The sequence below is a fragment of the Aspergillus undulatus genome (genome assembly GCF_047715775.1).
Source record: "Aspergillus undulatus strain CBS 261.88 unplaced genomic scaffold BDV17scaffold_35, whole genome shotgun sequence".
NCBI lineage: Eukaryota > Fungi > Ascomycota > Eurotiomycetes > Eurotiales > Aspergillaceae > Aspergillus > Aspergillus undulatus.
Window position 1 is genome coordinate 220,949 of NW_027396639.1, and position 19,782 is coordinate 240,730.

The 19,782-nt window shown below is 52.8% G+C and overlaps 7 protein-coding genes across 7 annotated transcripts; 3 read left to right on the forward strand and 4 right to left on the reverse strand.

Moving 5' to 3' along the window:
• Positions 1-83: 83 nt before the first annotated feature.
• Positions 84-2,217, forward strand: BDV17DRAFT_267363 (stearoyl-CoA 9-desaturase sdeA). The gene is made up of 2 exons (XM_073758354.1): positions 84-752; positions 805-2,217. Exons 1-2 carry the CDS (start codon positions 512-514, stop codon positions 1,932-1,934), a joined length of 1,371 nt encoding a protein of 456 aa, XP_073614146.1. The 5' UTR covers positions 84-511; the 3' UTR covers positions 1,935-2,217.
• Positions 2,218-2,609: 392 nt separating this feature from the next.
• BDV17DRAFT_282743 (putative MFS efflux transporter) lies at positions 2,610-4,175 on the forward strand (the record flags this gene model as incomplete). Its single annotated transcript, XM_073760249.1, has 4 exons — positions 2,610-2,746; positions 2,969-3,111; positions 3,150-3,489; positions 3,542-4,175. 4 exons carry the CDS (start codon positions 2,610-2,612, stop codon positions 4,173-4,175), a joined length of 1,254 nt encoding a protein of 417 aa, XP_073614147.1.
• A 124-nt stretch (positions 4,176-4,299) lies between these two features.
• BDV17DRAFT_292745 (uncharacterized protein) lies at positions 4,300-5,163 on the reverse strand (the record flags this gene model as incomplete). The annotated part of the gene is made up of 3 exons (XM_073762438.1): positions 4,300-4,445; positions 4,606-5,029; positions 5,089-5,163. 3 exons carry the CDS (start codon positions 5,161-5,163, stop codon positions 4,300-4,302), a joined length of 645 nt encoding a protein of 214 aa, XP_073614148.1.
• A 984-nt stretch (positions 5,164-6,147) lies between these two features.
• BDV17DRAFT_292746 (uncharacterized protein) lies at positions 6,148-6,717 on the forward strand (the record flags this gene model as incomplete). Its single annotated transcript, XM_073762439.1, has 1 exon — positions 6,148-6,717. The coding sequence occupies one exon, from the start codon at positions 6,148-6,150 to the stop codon at positions 6,715-6,717; it is 570 nt and encodes a 189-aa protein (XP_073614149.1).
• Positions 6,704-8,190, reverse strand: BDV17DRAFT_267369 (putative cytokinesis EF-hand protein Cdc4). The gene is made up of 4 exons (XM_073758355.1): positions 7,360-8,190; positions 7,150-7,290; positions 6,996-7,088; positions 6,704-6,934 (listed from the first exon to the last, which is right to left on the reverse strand). Exons 1-4 carry the CDS (start codon positions 7,544-7,546, stop codon positions 6,906-6,908), a joined length of 450 nt encoding a protein of 149 aa, XP_073614150.1. The 5' UTR covers positions 7,547-8,190; the 3' UTR covers positions 6,704-6,905.
• Positions 8,191-8,303: 113 nt separating this feature from the next.
• Positions 8,304-11,784, reverse strand: BDV17DRAFT_130935 (putative C2H2 finger domain protein). Its single transcript, XM_073754141.1, has 2 exons — positions 11,232-11,784; positions 8,304-11,172 (listed from the first exon to the last, which is right to left on the reverse strand). Exons 1-2 carry the CDS (start codon positions 11,443-11,445, stop codon positions 8,366-8,368), a joined length of 3,021 nt encoding a protein of 1,006 aa, XP_073614151.1. The 5' UTR covers positions 11,446-11,784; the 3' UTR covers positions 8,304-8,365.
• A 4,465-nt stretch (positions 11,785-16,249) lies between these two features.
• On the reverse strand, positions 16,250-19,753 carry BDV17DRAFT_267379 (nuclear import receptor MTR10). The gene is made up of 7 exons (XM_073758356.1): positions 19,412-19,753; positions 19,227-19,319; positions 18,901-19,173; positions 18,719-18,809; positions 17,382-18,662; positions 16,907-17,332; positions 16,250-16,856 (listed from the first exon to the last, which is right to left on the reverse strand). The coding sequence occupies exons 1-7, from the start codon at positions 19,541-19,543 to the stop codon at positions 16,315-16,317; spliced, it is 2,838 nt and encodes a 945-aa protein (XP_073614152.1). The 5' UTR covers positions 19,544-19,753; the 3' UTR covers positions 16,250-16,314.
• Positions 19,754-19,782: the final 29 nt, after the last annotated feature.

Sequence of the window (19,782 nt, forward strand, 5' to 3'; positions counted from 1 at the left end):
CACAAGGCTGAGTCACTGTGGCGAACTAACGGGCGCAATTTTCCAGAAAAAAAAGGTTGAGGCCCCAACCGTTTACTCTTGCCCGCTGATTGGTGCATATACCATCAACAACCCCAAGACGGCGGCCTCAGGGCTGGCTCTGGGCGATCTCCAACCTTTATCCTGCACAGCAGAGTTCAGAATTCAGTCGTTACCTCGGAATCTTCTGATATCTTATGATCCTGCCCCCCAATTAGCTGTCGGGCCACTCTTTGCTCTGACTTTCCGGCCCTCCGTCTTTGGCTGAGTCGTTGCCCACCTTATCGGCCCTGCGCTCGCTCGAGTCCTCGCCCGTTAGATCCCCAACATCCGGGATAGTGGGCCCTCGTGGAAAGTCGACCTCGACCTTTTCGCCTCTCTTTTCTCTTGCCTGCCTTTAAAACACTCTTGACACCTCCCTTCATCTCCCCCTCCACACATCAATCTCACACCCACGCTTGGTCCGGCTTCACACTAAGGATCACCCATCATCATGTCTGCACCCATGGCGGACGTCCGGCCTCGCGCTCCGGAACCAGCGAAGAAGGTTCACATTGCCGATACTGCCATCAACCGTCACAACTGGTATAAGCATGTCAACTGGTTGAACGTCTTCCTCATTATCGGTATCCCTCTGTATGGGTGCGTTCAGGCGTTCTGGGTGCCACTGCAGCTCAAGACCGCCATCTGGGCTGTAGTCTATTATTTCTTCACCGGTCTTGGTATCACAGCAGGTAAGCAATCTGTGTTCCTCTGTTTTTGGACACTGGATGCTAACTTGGGCAGGATACCATCGTCTATGGGCTCACTGCTCGTACTCAGCCGCCCTTCCCCTTCGTATCTGGCTCGCTGCCGTTGGCGGTGGTGCTGTCGAAGGATCCATCCGCTGGTGGGCTCGTGACCACCGTGCTCACCACCGTTACACCGATACCGAGAAGGACCCCTACTCCGTCCGCAAGGGTCTGCTCTATTCCCACCTTGGCTGGATGGTCATGAAGCAGAACCCCAAGCGTATCGGCCGTACCGACATCTCCGACCTGAACGAGGACCCCGTGGTCGTGTGGCAACACCGCAACTACCTCAAGGTTGTCTTCACCATGGGCTTGGCTGTGCCTATGCTTGTTGCTGGACTCGGATGGGGTGACTGGATGGGCGGTTTTGTTTATGCTGGTATTCTCCGAATATTCTTCGTTCAGCAGGCCACTTTCTGTGTCAACTCTCTGGCCCACTGGCTCGGTGACCAGCCTTTCGATGACCGTAACTCCCCCCGTGACCACGTTATTACCGCCCTCGTCACCCTTGGTGAAGGTTACCACAACTTCCACCACGAATTCCCCTCCGACTACCGCAATGCCATTGAATGGCACCAGTACGACCCCACGAAGTGGACCATCTGGATGTGCAAGCAGCTCGGTCTCGCCTATGACTTGAAGCAGTTCCGTGCCAACGAGATCGAGAAGGGTCGTGTCCAGCAGCTTCAGAAGAAGCTTGACCGCAAGCGTGCTGTTCTTGACTGGGGTACTCCCCTTGACCAGCTTCCCGTCATGGAATGGGATGACTATGTTGAGCAGGCCAAGAGCGGCCGCGGTCTCGTTGCCATCGCCGGTGTTGTCCACGACGTGACCGACTTCATCAAGGACCACCCTGGTGGCAAGGCTATGATCAGCTCTGGTATCGGCAAGGATGCCACTGCCATGTTCAACGGTGGTGTCTACTACCACTCCAACGCCGCCCACAACCTTCTGTCTACCATGCGCGTCGGTGTTATCCGCGGCGGTTGCGAAGTTGAGATCTGGAAGCGCGCTCAGAAGGAAAACGTCGAGTACGTTCGTGACGGCTCAGGCCAGCGCGTCGTCCGTGCCGGCGAGCAGCCCACCAAGATCCCTGAGCCCATTCCCACTGCGGATGCGGCGTGAGCGTGATATTGTTTCCTTTTTGTTGTTTCTCTTAGCTTAGCATCGTCCCTCTCTAGGGCCTATTCGATTTACAATTAGCGCACTGGCGTTCTATCCTTCCTTTAGACAGTTAGGGTTGGAGTTGCGGAGTTTTCGGGGCTATGTTGGGGTGCAGCCTACCCATGTTAATACGTCTGACCTAAAAAGCGAGACTTGAATGAGATATGCCAAACTTACTATTTCTAGTACTTATTTTCTTCCCTGTCTACCCGGATGTGCAGAATCAGCTGTCATCATTTAAAGAAACCATTAGTGTGGGGAAATCTGGATTGCAGTCCAGCTCGCCTATGCATTCATCACCTGACTGCCCATAACCCGTGACCTCATAGCCTATGCCTCGGTCAACTGAAAGCTGATGTGCTCCGTAAACGTTTCCAGTTGTTGAAGAAGACGCGACAAATCATCTGATTTCTTACTCTGCGAGCTCGGAATCATCGAATCTCTTCATCAGACCTTCATCCGACTGACATTGAAGATATCACGCCCTACTCCATTTGCTATGCTCGTTATGAGATGGAGGAGCAGCATACGGTGTAGGCGCCGTGACGAGTCTGTAGGACAATTTCCTCTATTGAAAAAGCCCTCGCCGACCTGCTGCCTTGTTTGCCTTCTCTGGTCAATAACACAGGCGTCGAAATGGCTGAACTGGAGGGACGCATTGGCCCAGAAGGATCGCCGCGAACTACTCCAAATCCCCACCTGAGAGTTTTTGGCCGACGAGAGATAAATATCTATATGACTTCGGGCGTCAAGCTTCTCTCTTCGTCCAAACTGTGAGCAGCAATGGCTACCTCCATGCCGACGCTCTTGCGACCATAACGATTGGATCATCCTCTGCTCCTCAAGACCAGGAGCAAATCAGCAGCCATGTCTCCAAACACCAAAAGCAGCCCAGCACTCCCCCACCAGTCTCCGCCGTCGAATCACGAGTCACCACACCACGCATCACAAAACTCCGCCTGTTGAGCAACTGCACTAATGGCCTGAACGATAAGTGTTCCCGGGGCTCTTCTCCCGTATATAGAGCGCTACTACTCCATCAACTACGCCGTTGTCTCCCTCATCTTTGTCACCAACGCAGTCGGCTTCATCACCGCCGCTCCACTAACAGACTACCTCGAACAAAAACTGGGACGAGGTAAAACCTACATTGCGCTGAAGCTTTGATGGGCGCAGGGTACATTGTCATTGTCTGCACGCTGCCCTACTCACTCGTTGTGCTTGCATTTTTCCTAATTGGGCTCGGCGAGGCGCTCGATCTTGCGCTGAACAACGTCTTCTGCGCCAATTATGGCAACGGAACTACTGCTCTGGGGTTCCTACATGGTGCTTACGGGCTAGGTGGTACAGTTGGGCCTTTGATTGGGACAGCGATTGCTTCGAGCGGCGTCCCCTGGTCGAGGTTCTACTCTGTTGCTTTGGGAATTGTAGTTATAAATGCTAGCTTTGCGGGATGGGCATTCTGGTCCTATGAGAAACCCAATTCTTCACCTCCCACCACCGCTCCCATTACTGCGTCAAGCAATGATCAAAGAAGCCGGCGCGTCCTCACCAATACCACCATCCAGACCAGCGACGCCGGCACCTACACCCACGCTTACATTTCCGCAATCACAATCAACGCGCCGTCTCCTTCTTTCCGCCCTCAAAGCTCCCGTCACAGCCCTAGGAGCCCTATTCATCTTTGCGTACCAAGGCGCCGAGGTCTCAATTTCAAGCCGGGTCTTCCTCGAGACAACACGCTCTGCGGACCTCTCCTCAATCGGGTACGTCACGGCCGGCTTCTGGGGAGGGATTACAGTTGGACGACTGGTTATCTCCCATCTTGCATTTCGACTCGGCGAGAAGACCTGCGTTGCGGCTTTTGTTTTGGGAAGTCTGGCATTCCAGCCCGTGTTGTGGTTCGTCCCGAGTATTGTGGGGAATGCTGTGGCCGTAGCAATCATAGGGCTGCTCCTCGGACCCGTGTACCCCTGTGCAATGGCGGTCTTTAGTCGCGCCTTGCCACGGGATCTGCAGTTGACGAGCTTGGGTGTTGTGAGCAGCGCGGGAAGCTCAGGGGGTGCGGTTGCGCCGCTTGCGACGGGGCTCGTCTCTCGAAAGACGGGCGTCTGGGTGCTCCATCCGATTTGCGTTGGGCTTTATGGAGTTATGCTGGGCGCCTGGGTCTGTTTACCGAGGGGGAAGAAGAGGGACGAGTGAAGTATTGTTTCTGTTGTTGTCATCTACTGCATTGTCTGCTTTTGCTGAACTACTAAGGAACGCGCGGTAGAATGCGAGACCAGTATCATCAATTCAATCTCTCGTAAGAGGAAAAGAGCTGTCGTTATCTTCCAGGTACACGACGAACTCTAACTACCGCATCTTGTGGCGGCAACACCGTGTCCGCGATCTCCCAGTTCTTCGGTCTAGCAGTCAACGGCTCGATGTCATAATGCGTGACGATGTATGATACAACAGGCTTGTCCAGAGCTATAGAGCAGTATTAGCACACCGGCTACAACCTCTGTGATCTGGTGGATAGGGGGAGGATGGACACTTGCCAGCGGTGTCGTCCGCCTCCAAAGGCAAGAAACGGCGCAGACGAATCGACTCGCTCCTCGTTCTTTTGGCTCTCGTTTTCGTCTTGCACCTGCATCCGTCGAGTCTCCAGCGGCGTTCGTTCTCGAAACCCCCTTGACAAATCGAAATGGCTTGTACGTTTCAGCCTCTGGGTAAAATCGATCGTCATGATGGATGGTCATGCTTGCTACGGCTAACCAGGTGCCCTTCGCCACATGCTGGCCGCTCGGCAATGTTAGCCCTGATTCCTGGACGACGGTCTGATTGAGCGCACAGGTCTGCGAGGGGTTCAAGCGAAGGGACTCTTTGGCAGCGCTCTCAGTGTAGGGCATATTTGCGAATGATGCGAGGTTGCTCCAGTCCTCTTCTGTTTGTATGTGCTGGGCGGCCTCTTGCCAGAGTGTTTGGTAGACATTCTGATCGGGGCTCGAGCTTGCAATATCGAAGATTGTTGTGGCGGAGCTAAGTGAAGAGAAATTGAATGGGAGCAGGGCCTGTGTACTGCATGTTAACTGCAAACCCTAGGAGGTTGCACAAGGGCAGATCGACCTACTATCAGAAGGATTGTGGTGAACATCAAGGGGGCATCCACAGCACTCTGGCCATTGATCTTCAACAGAGTCCTCATGATGGAAATCGCAAAGTTATATGGCACAGTGGGATCTTGGATTTCCGTCTCTCTGCTCTTGCAGGATCTTTCTGTGCCAAATGTCGAAGAACAGCCTGATGGTCTTGAAGCATCTCATGCGGGTAACGTTGCAAACGAACTTCAGAAGGGGGCCGTAGTATGCGGTCTAGCCTCAGGTAGATGGTCAACATTGCGGCCAATTCAGACTATCGGTATCCTTTTCCGCGCGCCGTATGTACCAGTAGTAAAAAAAATATAGCCAGACTTTCGACCTATAATCCTAGAAGCGGTAGCCTGTGTCGAGACCTTCTGGCGAGGACTCGTACTCTCTACTCTCCATGTCATAGTCTACTCTTTAGTAGTCTCTACATGCGAATAAGGTGCCATGGAATCATGAGGGCCCTACTCCTTGGTCTAGCCATGGTGGTGGGGCTTTTCCTGAATGTTGCATAACAATGCTTAGAGCCATCTACTTTGTGTATACATTTGAGGACTTGAATTCTTGACAGATGTTATGGTATGAGTTCCGATCAGGAAGGAAGGTTAGACGTGATATACTCTCAGGTTACTTTATCCTCTCTTATCTCCCTATCGTACTTATCTGACTATCTGGTGCTTATCGATAAGGTCCACCTCAGCAACCATCCAGCAACCAGCAAAGCTGAAAACTCCGAGATCAACAAGTTGGAGCTCCAAGCTGTCACCAAACATAGCTTGCAGTGCACTTTACACCTTACTTACCTCAGTCTACCTTGTGTCTCTCTCCGAGGGCTTCAATTTGCCCTCTTTTTTGATTCTGAGCCCTGTCGAGTTCCTGGGGCCGGGAATATCAACGAGCGCAATCGAAGCCCACCGACTCAGCAATCGTCATCTCGATCTCCAACAATCTCACTCCACCTCGATAAACACCCATAAACAACACCAACGACAGACCCGATCTTCTCCGTCTCCATATCCATTTCCAGCACCAAATCCAAATCCAAAATGACCACCCCCTCCGAACTACCTGCAGAAACGTCCATCCCAAACCCCCAAACCCTCCCCATAAAAACCCACCACTGCCGCTTCTGCGCAACCCTCCTGCTCGCAACAACGCGATCCTACGAGTTCTTACCGCGCCGCCAAATGAATGCCCTTGATAGCGCTATAATCCTGCCTTTACGAAACCACTCATTACCAAACACGAACCCAAGTTCGAACTCAGACGAACCAGAGGGGAAGGAAGAGTCAGAGGGACAAACGCACTACACAATCCTCCTATCAAGCAGCACGCGCGACCGCAAACCAACGCTTATCCGGCGCGAGGATGGGTTCGAGAAGAGGGTGTTCCTCAAGTGTGGACGATGCAGGGTTACTGTTGGGTATTTTTTGGATGGGGTGCATTTTCCGGTTGAAAAGAGTGCCGTGTCTGTGTCAGGGACAGATTCAGGGAGAGAAGAGGAGGATAGGGTGGTTTATCTACTTCCTGGGGCGTTGATGGAGACGGAGATTATGAGTGATGAGGAGAAGATAAAAGCTTTGGATCGGGAGTGGGAGAGTTGGTTTAAGCAGTGATCAAGCATCAAGCATTGGGATTGCATTTTATTGTATACTATGGAGAACGCCGGGTGTTTATGTTCTAATTCATTCAAAGCTAGCGCAGTCTGTGGATACATCGAGAACGGTAATCGAATAGATTATGAAAGTGGTGTAACATCATAAGAAGAGCTTCAATCGTGAGGACGTAAGGGGGGTATCGTGTCTTAGTTGGCCAGGATGGTGCGGACGAGATCTAGATTATCATTAGTATCGACGCCAAATCAAACTCCCACCGATCATACGGGCCGACGTACCAGTGTAGTTGATCTCTCCAGAGCTAGTATCAACAGCCTTGAGCAGCTCATCAACCTCGTCGTCCGTCATCTTCTCACCCAAATTCGTGAGGACTATAAACGCCGTTAGCACCCATCCAGTCCGATCAACCTAGCGACCCAACGCGGAACATACTATAACGCAATTGCCCAACACCAATAACCCCCGTCATGTCCTTATCAAACACCTGAAATCCGCGACAATACTCCTCGGGCTCGCCGGGCTCACGGAACCCACCAGGGCGGTTAAGGACCTTCAAGAACGACTCGAAGTCGACTGTTGACAAAGACGCAACATTAGCAACCGCAAACCACCACTGGTAAGACAGCAATAGGTTGAACGTACAATCCCCGCCAATCCCCTTCTCCAAATCCGCAATCTCCGAAAGCGTCGGGTTCTGCCCGCACGCGCGAAGGAGGTCACCGAGCGACTCGAGAGCGACGCGGCCGCTGCCGCGCTTGTCGAAGAGCGAGAAGGCTTCCTTATAGTTTGTCGAGGCCTGGTCGTGGCGGGTATCTGGTGAGCGGGACATCTTGATAAAATGGTAATGGAAACAAAGAAGAGAAAGTGGATACTGGACAGGGTAAAGCAGAGAGATGGACTGGATGGGTTGGATTCTGGACAGAGCAGGAATTTGGAGAGGGAAGGGGTGAAGCTACAGGTGAAGATCGCGAAGGATTTAGGTGCAGCAGTGTTTGGGTTGGGCGAGGTGACCCCGGGAACCGTCAACCGCCACTTGCCAACCACGGCGCCGCGTAGCTGAACAACCTTCCTTGCACTGAGGCCAAAGCTGGAGATCAAAACAAATGGGAAGGCGCAATCCAGGTACTGCTTGAGCACGTTTCTCCAATCTGCGTTGCTAATGCCCGCTTCCAGTCTCCTTGCAGAGGACAATAAACGAGGGGTTTAAGCGACCGGGGCGACGTACCATGGTAATTGTTTGGTTGATTTGACTCGGGTATGGAATGCTTCGGAGCGAGGGATGGATCAATTGGTTGTTGAAGTGAATCTTTGGGTTATCAAAAGAGAATCCGAGGTGGAATGCAAGAGGAGGGACAGATTTGGGATTGGGGAGACTGGAGATCGGCCGAGTTGGTTGTTGTGGTAACGGGGCCCTCCAAGATCCGCTTTGTTGGCCACCGGTTTCAGGCCACAAGTCCCTATCTCCGTAGTAAATGTAAAGTGGAGGTAGAAAATCTATATGAATTGACATGGGATATATTCTAGTCGTGACACATGTGCATAAAAAGTCCAGCCATGCCTCATATCCTCCATACTCCATATCCAAAACCATGTACAAAGTCTGCTCCCAGCGGACTTAAGGGGTATATATACGAATAACATCTTTACATCACTGTCCTCTCAACTTGCAAATGCAACTGCCCAGTAGGTTCGAGGCTTCTGCTAACAACTCCCACCGGGCGTTAACAAACCCATCCCGCAGGATCATCAACAAACCCAGACACTGGTTGCGCCCTTTCATTGTTTCAAGGTCGCTTGGCTCGCGACAACCGCCCACGCGGCGCAAGAATGCCTGCATGTCCTGTCTCTGTTCGGCCACTGTAGACAGTGTTGGCGTGCCCACTATCGGCCCATCAAGGGCATATCCGTAACACCAGACAACAAGGGCGGCAACGTAAATCACCCATGGTCGGTTGAGAAGGTAGTCCTCTCGGCCGCAGTATAGTTCGCCTTCGACGTTTGGGTTTCCATGGTGGTGGTCCAAAAGACATTCGGCGAGAAACTTGAGCGCATAAAAGGTTGCGTCGCGGGCGGACGCCTTGGTTGCCCAACGATCGACCATCTTCTCCCGGGCGGCGTTGTAATCGCGCGGAGTTATCGCTCGGCCCATCAACCGACGCGCACCTGCGAATATCTGGCAATCAACGATATCAACGTGAGAGGCCATGTGAGCGAGACCATGCAGAACGTCGCGTGATTCAAAGACGTTGTCCTCGTCGAGAGCGTATCGACTGCGGAAACAAGGAAACGAGGACACGCCTGGTTGGCCGAGAGCTTCGTCAAAATCACGTCGCCAGTTGTCAAAGGCGCGCAGCAGGGAAGACCTCCATTTGTCGCGACCTCCCAGAGCATGGGCGACACCGAGAGAGCTGACTTGCAGGTCGCGCTGGTTCATATGCCAGCTCACGCTGAGAAGTCCGGCCATGAGAATTGTTCGTCCAAAAGCATTGGTTCGCACGCGCTGTCCGTTGAGAGTTCTTTTAAGCCCATCCAGGAACATCACAGGCCTGACGCCGTTGGCTTGCAAACTTGCCTGCACCCGAGCCACTTCCGAAGCACTAGTAGCAGACCAAAGGGCCTCGTCGCAAGGCAGCGGCAGACGTAGTTCATGTGCGACCATCTTCGCCGAGTGGCCAAACATTGTGGCGTGCGTTGAGTCTAGGATAAAAGCTGCAAAGGCAACTCGTCGAGTAGCTTCGGTCTTGATCCAATGGGTCCAAGACTCGTCGGCTGCAAAGTCCGGTGTCATCGTCGATCCAGAAGTCGACCGGGCCTGCCGGTCATCTCTCAGACTTGCGGGAGAGTCAAATGAGTGGCGGCCGATCAGGGAGCTACCGCGCCGCATTAACGTCAACGTTGTGTCATGATGAATGTGTGCTCGCTCATGAAGTGCACGGGTCGAGTACATTTTTTCGTAGACTTCCAGCAGCAGCAGCGCCTGGAAGACCCATAGTTTGGCAGGGGGTCGGAAATCTCCTTCCATGAATATCTCCCACCGCAAGTGCCACATAATGAAGTCAGCCAGCTCTGACGCCACCTCGGTAACATCTTGTCCATGGATACTGTCGAGAGTTGCGGCGCCAATAGCCATAACGGCTAGCAACAGTAGGTTGGGCGCTTTATCAGCCACAAAGGTCGGTCGATGAAGAATCGGCAGCTGGACATGAAAGTGGTACCAATAAGACCCAATATAAGTTTGCATCTTGGATAGACTCAGAGCGTGGCTGTCTTCGTCCATATCGCCATCCATCAGTGAATCCTTGCGCTTCGCGACTGCCGAGTACGCGGCTTCATTAAACCGACTGGACATGAGGTCCAAGAGCTCCTGGCGTTTCTCCTCAGACATGATGGCTCGTGGGGAACCGGGATCGAGAATACTGGTGACGCTCATCGGATGAGCTGGGATGACGCTGTTGAGAAAGTCCCCGTACGCAATGTCGTTCATTACGAAGGAATTCTGTGTTTGCGCTTCCATGTAGCCAGGCACCATGTTTGCGGGAGGCGCCACCGTCGTTCCAGGCGCCGGCTCGTTGAACAGCCATGCCGTGAAATCGTCCGCCATGTGAAAAGGTGATCGACTGCTGTCGCCGCCAAAGACCGGATATACAGCGGAGTTAAGCGCATCGAACTGCATATCTCCAACCGTCGAGCTTTGAGGCATCATTCCCGTCATAGAGTCAAGGGCTCCATACCCTCCGGCTTGTTCGAGCGGAGCAGACGTGGATGAGGTTACTGGCGCTATGTTGACATCGGAAAACCCGTCGACAGGGATACGAAGACCCGCTTGAGAAGTATAAGTAGAAGGGCTCACCAACGACCCGTTGATGCCTGCATAACTAAGATCGTGTGGCCTAGTCGATGTGGGGGTGGAATCATCCAAAGGCGTCGAGCGGGGCCCAGGGCCCAGCTCGTTGGTCGGTGAGTTCACAGCATGGCGAGCGTTGACGCCCGCATGCAATGGACGCTGCACTGGCGGGGAGTTGAAGGCAATGGAGGCTGTAGGAGAGCAGCTATCTTGCGGGCAGTGCGGTTGTGAGAAAGCAGAGCCCGGTATCTCCAGAGTATGCGCTTGAACTGGCTGGTAGTTTTTAAACTGCCGACCAAAGCCAGCAGACGTAGGAGGCGACGGAACCGGAGCGCTCGTCGCAGTGATAGGCTGATCGGGACCCGTTGAGCCTCGCTTAGAGTCTGGTGGCGAGAGAACAGGAGGAGCTTGGCTTTTGGGTATTTGTGGCGCGGTGTTCACAATATGGGTCAAGCCGGTATTTATGGAAGCGGCTTGTGCAAAGGTATCGCGTTTTTGAAGCTGTGAGCCTTGCGTAGTGTGTCGCTCGCGATGCCGAACGCAGAGATCTTGCCTTACGAAGGAACGATAACAATCAGGGAAATCGCATCGATAGATCTGCTTGGGGGCATCTAGGCAGCGAAGGATCAGTATCCATGCTAGCGGTTTGAAACAGAGATGTGCGGCATACGGTTCAGTTGATGACGGTAAAGATGCTCGGCCCGCGAATAGCTCTTGCCGCAGCCCTCGAACGAGCAGTCAAATTTTCGGTCCACCTGGACCTTGCGAGTTCTCTTTCTCTTGCGTGGAGGCGCATTGGCCTCTTGTATATCCGGGCTCTCTAGGTCCGTGTCCCGTCTGCGAGTCTGATCTAGCGGGGCCATTGTCGTGACGGCGAAGGTCATCCTAGCCACTTGATCAAATGATAAGCCCGTCTTCAGACTCTTCTCTAGGTCTTGTCTATACGCTCTATAGTTGTGCAGCTTTATCCAATACCCTTGAGGCGATCTGCGGAATTTCGGCTCTTATCCAACACACTCATCGATTAGAGTCGATACGATCGAATAATCGGATGTATGAGGCGAGTTGAAGGCTTGATGCGACAAAGGTGATATGGCGGGGGAATGCCATGGGCTTTGGGCTGCGTGCGATCGGTGGTCGGCGAAGCCCCGTGGGGAAACCGGGAATCGGGAGATAATCGGAGTTAGGCTGTAGGCGAATGTTCTGTTGATCGGGAACTATGACCGCAGGAGGCGACGACCAGAAGCTGAAGGAATAGGACCTGAGATACGAGGAGGGAGCAGGAGGAGAGTCAGTCCGGCGATGGTCCGATGCTTGGAGGTTGGTTGATGAGGGGAAGGAAGGCGAGAGAGAGGGTCGGGAGCTGGACCACAACCACGTTGACCCAGGATTTCAGAACCAGAGACTGAACTCCGGTGGAAGAGACAGGCAGAGGGCGACCTCTAGATAAAGCGAGCGACTGCAGAGCTTATAACATATGTTTCGAAAAAGAAATCTCGGCGGCGACGAGGTGACAAGTCTCGCAGTGGGGCCGGGCACATCTACTAAGAAGGTTAGGATACGATGAGGCCTCCGAATCTTAACGACAGGGAGTCTCGTCGAGTCCGCTCTGACGACTGCTCAGACAGGCAAGACACAGGAGAAACCTGGGAAAAAGAAAACAGCTGCCAATCCTGCCGCGAGAATAGAGGAAGTCGCTCGTGTGGCCACAATTCCGTGCTCGTCGATTGGCCTGCGCTGAAGGCACTGCGACAGAGACAACGCTGTCCCTGGCACTAGGCCCCAGCAGTACCAAGAAAGTCCCGCCAAAGCGTCAGAAGACCGGCAGCAGGGAAATTCCAGAAAGCGAGAAAACCAGAGAAAATCACAGCTTGCGACAGGGTCCGGGCCAATACGAAGGCAGCAAAAGGGAAGCAGAGCCGATGAGGTGCGGCAGCGGCGGTTAAGCTGGACAGGGGAGGCTACGGGAGGAAGCTAACAGGCTAGACTGAACTCAATCGACCCTCTTGGCCTCCTACCATCACCACCATCAGCCTGATCAGGTCGACGCTGCGGAGAAGATCTGCGGGACTGGCCGCCTGCGTTGTATCAATCAATCAAGGGTTCGCTTTAGCGAGCTGCTCATGCCGACCGACAAGGCAGGTCTAACCTGCCGACTTACGGCGCTGCTCTATAGGTAGGGGACCCGCGTGCAGACTGCAAGCTTGCCTCCGCTACGCTGACAGGCCGTTACATGAGCTGATGGTTACCTGATGGTGACGGTGACCTGATCCTACGTAAGGTCCCAGCGTCCCAGCGTCGTCCCACCGTCAACGGGCACCGGGGCCTAGAGTCCGACACAGCCTCCACAGTTGCTCTGGTCTGAGGTAATTTCAGCAATACGGGCTGCCATGAATATCCTCATCTTGCCTCGAGCTCAAAGCGCACTCATGCAAGCGAACTGCGAGAGAGAGACGAAAAAGTAAAGATGCAATCTCTAACAAGTTACAAGCCACCTGACGCCCGGCAATTGGCGTTCTCCGCTAGTTCCCCAGTTTGGGACCCGGCACCGCGGAGAAGATCGAGATGATCGCTGCAGTAGTAGCACACCAGTGCAAGGGCAGACTGCACTGATAAGCAGGGAAAAGCTGATGCAAATATTTGACTGATAGCACCCGGCTCAGCGTTTATCCCTCATTTCCTCGGCGGAACTCGCCGATTATTGAGCCGGAGACGGAGTTTTGCAGCCTCAGCATGGGTCCCAGAGCATCGGTACTATGGAAGGATAACCCCGGCTGTTGGATTTTGGCTGGTGATCCTCTTCTTGGCTTTTGCATGAGAATCTCGATGTCACCGCCAGGATGATCGAATTAATCTGGAAGCCGCGCCAAGCACTGCGATCGACTGAGCCTTCAAGACCATGAACTGGACTCGGCTGGAGATCCTCGTACTTATCGAGTCAGTCCTAAGTAGTTGGCAGTACAGCCGCCAGCGGGGCCCTCTCGCAAACCCCTATCATACAAGGCTAGTCTGCACAGTCTACTGCATCTAAACGACGTCGATGCATCGACTATAAACTTAAACCGGCTCCAGCCGGAAGAGGCGACTGAAAAACGTGCCCGCAGTGCCACTGCAGTCTGCATCTGCAGGACGGGACCAGGTCCAGGCTAAAAGCATGCAGGATCCGATTTCGCGAAAAGAAACAAGGTGCGTCGGGCAACAAGAGGCGATTCTATTAGTTAAGAGGAACTGACGACCCAGACGAAGGGAAATAAAAAGCAACGTTGCCAGTCGTCACAACCTATGAGCTAGCCCAGATGCAGCCGATCGGATCTAGAATCTCATCTCGCACTAACATAGAGGGGACAGTGAAATGCAGAATTACGTACAGAGTAGGCTTCACGTTCTACTTGGAGTAAGAAGAGGCTGGAGCTCGATCATGTGAAGCTGAAGCTATTCTTATGACTGCAGTTATTACGGGGTAGTGAGGCTTCATATGCCATGTTCCATCGTCCCTACCATGGGACCTATTTTGTGCCTCCCCGCTACAAACGCCGAAACTCCTAAGCTCGCTTGAGAGACACCAATACTAACTCATCACGAGGAATCATTCAACCCATCGAGCAACAGATCTACCTAACTATAAACAGCACTCTCCTCCGTAAGCATTCCGTATCCCCGAGTCCGAAGTACTGAGTCACTGACCTAAGTCTCCAACCCACAATTTCGCTCAGCCGACATAACCTCACCGTTAAAACAAAAGCAACACAGATTACGGATCACGAATCTACATCCTCAGACTAAATGCAGATCCACGCGTTCCCCTCGTGTTGCCTCAGTTGCCTGCAGACCGCTAGGTTCGTATATTCTTTTCTTTTATTTCGTACTACTACGGCCGAGCTCGGCCGTCTGCACGATATCTCTCGCTCATACCTGACGGCGAGGAAGGGTCAATCCAATTAGACGAGATATATATCTCTGATCCGATTAATGCCCAAACCTTAGGTATTGAAGAGTCTCTGTGGCCCCAGGACGGGCTGCCCCTCTCGCACCTGCAGATTCATCCAGCGCCGAGATCGGCTACAGTCTACGAACTACCTCCGTACGGTCTACACATGCCATGGTCTGCTTTTTGCAAGAACTTGCAAGGGGGTACGTAGTAGTCAATCGTCGGCCGGTCCCGACACACAGACGCCCGGTAGTAGTCATATTAGTAGTAGTGGCACACTCTATACGACCCTGACATCGACCAAGAATACCGACCGCCTGCAAGGAAACTCCCTTGCATCAGACGAACTGTCAATAATATTAACTGTCAATGCAGAGGCAAAAGCAAACTCCAGGAAATTCTTGCATCCTTCGAACCTTCGACGCGGGTTCTACGGTTGGTGGGTGATATGCCGTCCTATCAGATTATCTGTGTAAGGCTAGGGATATATTTTCTTTTTCTGACCTCCAGCTGCGTCCAGCCACCACCTCATGGCAGGACAGGACAGGGTTTTCCTTGCCGCTTTTGTTCTCCTGAACGACGAGAAGGACGATAATGATCTATGTTTGCCTCCTCGTGTTCTCTGTAGAGTGAATGGGCAGGGCTGGGCTGGTGCCACGGAGGCAACTATAGTATAGGGTCGGGCTGAGTAGGTTCTCTGTAAGCAGCACCTATCCCAAGGTTGAGTTCGACTGCCATCTCACTCATGATCGGAAACTATAATCATTGGCTAGGAAAGGAACGGCCTCCTCGCTGCAGGTGCATAGCTACTACTTAGTACTACAGACCTAAACAGGGTACGTACTGCTCTGGATCCCGCTAGACTCTCGATGCAACATGTACCTAGTGCTACGCCCGCATCTCTCCTCCCTAGACGCAGGCCTTCCATGACCCGCCCACGGATCCGGACCTGCGTACCAACTACCAGAAAGGGGCACGTGTAGTGGACCTAGTGTACGAAGTAGAACGCCCTAGAACGCGCCCCGGGGCGCGATACTCAAGCTACGCTCAAGCCGTTGGCGAGGTCCCGTTTCAAATAACAACGACGGCCGCCCGATGCGCCGATCGTCAACTAATTTCTAGTTCCCCTGGAACTATATGGCGCCTTAAATACAGACAGTGCCAGACAGGGAACCGAAACGAACCGTGGGCCCGCTGGGTCATCTCATTGACATTCTCCAGACTAGACTAAACTACACTAGTAGGCTAACGTACTAGGTAGTAGACTCCATACTCGTGCGTGGTGGATGCTCTGAAACGAACGCCCGGAGGCAATCACACTCGATTCACGGGGACCCTGGTACCGAGAGGCACGGCAAGAATAGGTACATGATTGGGTAGGTAGATGATATGGGTAAGGGTATGTTGATGTAGATAGGTGGGATCCATGTCCGCTCTGTCTTTAGAGAGACGATCCCATGATGTGCGAGATTGTGTGTAAAGATGAGCAGCCGAGGACTGTTTTTCCCACCGAGGGTGTTGAGTGTGGTTTTGAGTTGAGGCGGGTGGGTGATGGGGTTGCCCCTCTGAATGCTTCTCAACAGTTGTGTGTGCACCTGTCCGGTCTCCGGCCTCCGTTCCAGTTCCTCCCTCCCTGCTCCCATCCCAAAAAAGTTCAAAGAATGAGACATTTATGAAGACAGAAAAAGAAATCTAACCGCTAAACCGGAACCGCGTAGCTTCTAGTCGCCCTAATCCTTCTCTTGGGGCCACGTTCCGACGTCGGTATGAGTTCGTAAAGTCTAGGTTCCCTCCCGTTAGCCAATGGTAGATGGTCAAATTCAAATCACTGCATACCTTGAAGGAGAGCTCGAATCTTCCGTGTCTCTCCTGTTTGGACCTTGTCGGAAATTCCCTTCAGTAGTCGTTCCGCCTCGCCCGCCTTCATTGTTCCCGTGGGGAGCATCTGCAGAGTCGACTGCACCCAACCACCCGCTTCTTGAGGCATCAGTTCGAACATGGACATTAGTAGGCTTGACGCATCCGGGAAACACTCTCCGGGGAACGTGAACATCATTCCGGTAAGAATTCGCTGTACAAGGACCTGCCCTTGCGATGCGATTAGTTGTTTTACAGCCTCTTGGATCTCGGGAGGGTTTGCGTAAGTCTTGCCGTCTGGCGCAGTGAACTGAGACACCGCAGGCTTGTCAAAAGCGAAACTGAAAAGATCGTGGTAGTAGTGCAGTGTAGCCATGAGAGGATCAATCTGCTGTAAGGTAAGGGAACTCAGGGCAGCTGAGAAGATTGGTACTGAAAGAGAGGAGCGGATGCACTCTTTAGGGTAGAATCGGACGGCATCGGACGCAAGGCGGAAGAAATCCTCGACCACTACTGACGTTAGAGAAGATTAAGATGGGGGACAAGATAATGGGACATACCATCGGGTAGGTTCTCCGGTGGCATGTCGTTTAGATAACGCAGGAAAGCTGTCGATTGCTGCTCGAAGAACTGGAATACTGCACGACTCGTGGCAGGGTCAACATACTCGGCACCCTCTGAAAACTCTCGCACAACAGCGTCGGTAGCCCATAAGAAGCATCCTTCGCGCGATGCCTCAAATCCACTGGCAAGGCTCTGGGCAAGTGTCGGCAGCAAAGGGCTCATGGCGGTTCTGTAGCTGATTATCATGTTTCTCCAGCAACGACATACACGTTCCAGGATTGGTGTAGATGTTGTGAAGTTCATGACCAGTGTCGTCGTGATAGGCAAAATCTCTCCGCAGTACTTGACTGCTGGGTTATCCTGGTCTTGCGCAACGTATGGGTTCACCACTAGGATGAATATCGTAATCAATTGCAGGTGATCTATCGGAGCGTTAGTAAATGATAACAGTATTTGCGGACCACAACTTACCAGCAACAGCGCGTTGGCCCTGTTCATCCTTGGCATTGTTCGCCAAATTCATGATGCGAGCCATTATCGGGTCACAGAACATCTTCATTGTCTCGTATATCTTCTCCAGTGGTTGCACAGCAACTACGGCCGCTACACCTTCGGTCACCTCCTCTTGACTGCTCGGCTTCAGTTTGTCAATGACGGATTCATAGAACGAATGAAGCTGTGCAATGTGTCCTCCGAGAAGTTTCTGGCAATCCGTACCCAGGAACTTGAACGCCAAAGCAGAAGCCTGAACAACTTCGATAGAGCTGTGTTGGAAGCCAGAGATGACGTAGTTCAACTGCGCTTCGAGCGTTTCTGGGTGCTGAGCCGTCCATTCCGTATAACGTGCAAGTGCCATGATAGCCTGGAATCGGATCTTCTCTTGATTCGGAATTTGAACAATCAAAGGAATGACCTGAGGCAAGACCGCGCTCTCCTCCGGATCGACCATACGGCCCATAGCTCTCAAGCTGAACAGTGGTGCTTCAAGCTCTTGCCAGTTTGGAACGTGTTCATCCGTCGATTGTGAAGCGTACTGCGAGATCCAATGCTGAATGACCTGATACGCTTTCGACAAGCACTCCGCAACTCCGATGACCACACAACAGTCCTTGAGGACGTCTCCCATCGCGTGTCGGAACTGCCGGAACTTCTCTTCCTGTTCCCGGTCACCTCCGAAGAGATCGGTTTCTCCTTCGTCGGGGCGGGGGTACTCGAGGTGCTTGATCATAATGTCCACCAATTTAGAGAAGATGTCGGCGTAAACGGCCCGCGACTCGGCATACCGCTCCAACGTGACGTACTGCTTCAGTTCGTACCAGAAGACGAAAGTAATCGAGACCACATCACGCTCCCAGTCGCGTGCACAACACTCGAGCACCGCTTCCACGAGCTCGCGGAATTGCGTAGGCAGACGCGCCATCAAGACAACCCATGCTTCACCCGCTTCGGCAAACAACCTTGTAATACCTCGGAACGCTTCCGTATCTTCGGCTTCGGCGAATTCGGCGATCTTCGGGCGGAGCGACATTACGCGCGGATACAATGCCTGAATGATAGGCAGCGAGTCATCGACTTCACGCGTGTCCCGGTATAGAGTACACATGCTGTCGACAGCAGCGTCAAACGATGCGTCGTCATCCAAAGCCTTCACAATGACGTCCATCAAAGGCGATTCAACGATCTTCGACGCGGGAATTTCTCGCATCCAGGAGGTGATACAATCGAGTAGGCGGGGGTTTGTAGATGCGGTAGCTGCAAAAGAAACTAAATTAGCCCGATTCACCTAGCAAACCTGAGAAAATACGAACGAGATGACTGAGCATATTGAATCAAGAGATGCATGACTTGCTCCGCATTGTCTTCCAGTAGTTCTTTGGTCCTCATCGTAAGTTCGTCTTCCTAAGGCGATGTATTAGACTCTGAGATATGGCCGCGCAAGTCGTCGCCGGTCGGTGGTGGAAACATGGGACGCTGAGTTTGTCGAACATACAGATAGATTGATTTTGCGACCTTCCGTCACTTCTTCCGGAAGGATTTTGAGAAACTCCAGTACGCAGTCGCCTGCACTGCTCCCAAGGGAGGAGCCGACAACAGCCAGAACGTCCTTCCATTCGATCATCTGAATTGCAAGACTAGCAAGGCACACGCAAAGCTGTGTTTGGATCGGCCGCGGCCCTGAACCGAAAGCCACCAGGAGATTGAGTACCGAATCCCTCAGAGCAACCACCGACTCAGAAGGCAGTTGATCTAGATCGAACATGATCTGGCATGGTCAGTATGGGGGTATGATCCCGGGGGAATAAACTCCTGCTTCACCTTTCCCTTCAACGTCGTCGCAGCGAACAACTTTGCCTCTACCGGGGCATCGGTTGACTGTAGCATCTCATGGGTAATGGTCCACGCCTCGACCTAGAAGGTAGAGCCAATCGGTCAGTGAATGGCCTTCGTAAAGACGCGAGCAGTTGCAATAAAGGCGGATGAGGGGATAGGAGTAAACGAACGGATTTCTGGAACTTCTCGAGGAATTCGTGGGCCTGAGCTTTCTCAGATCGCGGAACGTTCCCTTGCATAGTAGCAACCGCAGCTAGGACGGGACCAAAGGCCTGTCCGGCGGCGTCTCCTTTGCTGGCCATGATCGAGGTGGGAGGTTGTTTTGGCGTGGCTCCGTGGGAGTGGGAAAGAGGGGTCAACTAGGCCGAGAGGCTCAACAGCGGTGGGTTTCGATCATGAATTATAAAAGGACAAAAGTACAATAAAGAAATCAGTTATTGAACGGTGAGAAGCCGCAGAGGTATGTTTACTCGGCGTCGCGATTGTCAAGCTGTTGACAATAGGAGTGGAAGTGGGATGCTGGTGACTGATGATCCGCTCC

Excerpts from the sequence above, each read along its gene's own strand:
- BDV17DRAFT_267363 (XM_073758354.1), top strand. The coding sequence starts at position 512 with ATGTCTGCACCCATGGCGGACGTCCGGCCTCGCGCTCCGGAACCAGCG. Across the intron at positions 753-804 it reads CGGTCTTGGTATCACAGCAG|GATACCATCGTCTATGGGCT; the intron begins GTAAGCAATCTG and ends TAACTTGGGCAG.
- BDV17DRAFT_267369 (XM_073758355.1), bottom strand. The coding sequence starts at position 7,546 with ATGTCCCGCTCACCAGATACCCGCCACGACCAGGCCTCGACAAACTAT. Across the intron at positions 7,291-7,359 it reads GAAGGGGATTGGCGGGGATT|TCGACTTCGAGTCGTTCTTG; the intron begins GTACGTTCAACC and ends CTTTGTCAACAG. Across the intron at positions 7,089-7,149 it reads TGTTGGGCAATTGCGTTATA|TCCTCACGAATTTGGGTGAG; the intron begins GTATGTTCCGCG and ends CGGCGTTTATAG.
- BDV17DRAFT_130935 (XM_073754141.1), bottom strand. The coding sequence starts at position 11,445 with ATGACCTTCGCCGTCACGACAATGGCCCCGCTAGATCAGACTCGCAGA. Across the intron at positions 11,173-11,231 it reads TTACCGTCATCAACTGAACC|ATGCCCCCAAGCAGATCTAT; the intron begins GTATGCCGCACA and ends TTCGCTGCCTAG.
- BDV17DRAFT_267379 (XM_073758356.1), bottom strand. The coding sequence starts at position 19,543 with ATGGCCAGCAAAGGAGACGCCGCCGGACAGGCCTTTGGTCCCGTCCTA. Across the intron at positions 19,174-19,226 it reads CGACGACGTTGAAGGGAAAG|ATCATGTTCGATCTAGATCA; the intron begins GTGAAGCAGGAG and ends TGACCATGCCAG. Across the intron at positions 16,857-16,906 it reads ACCGGAGAACCTACCCGATG|TGGTCGAGGATTTCTTCCGC; the intron begins GTATGTCCCATT and ends TAACGTCAGTAG.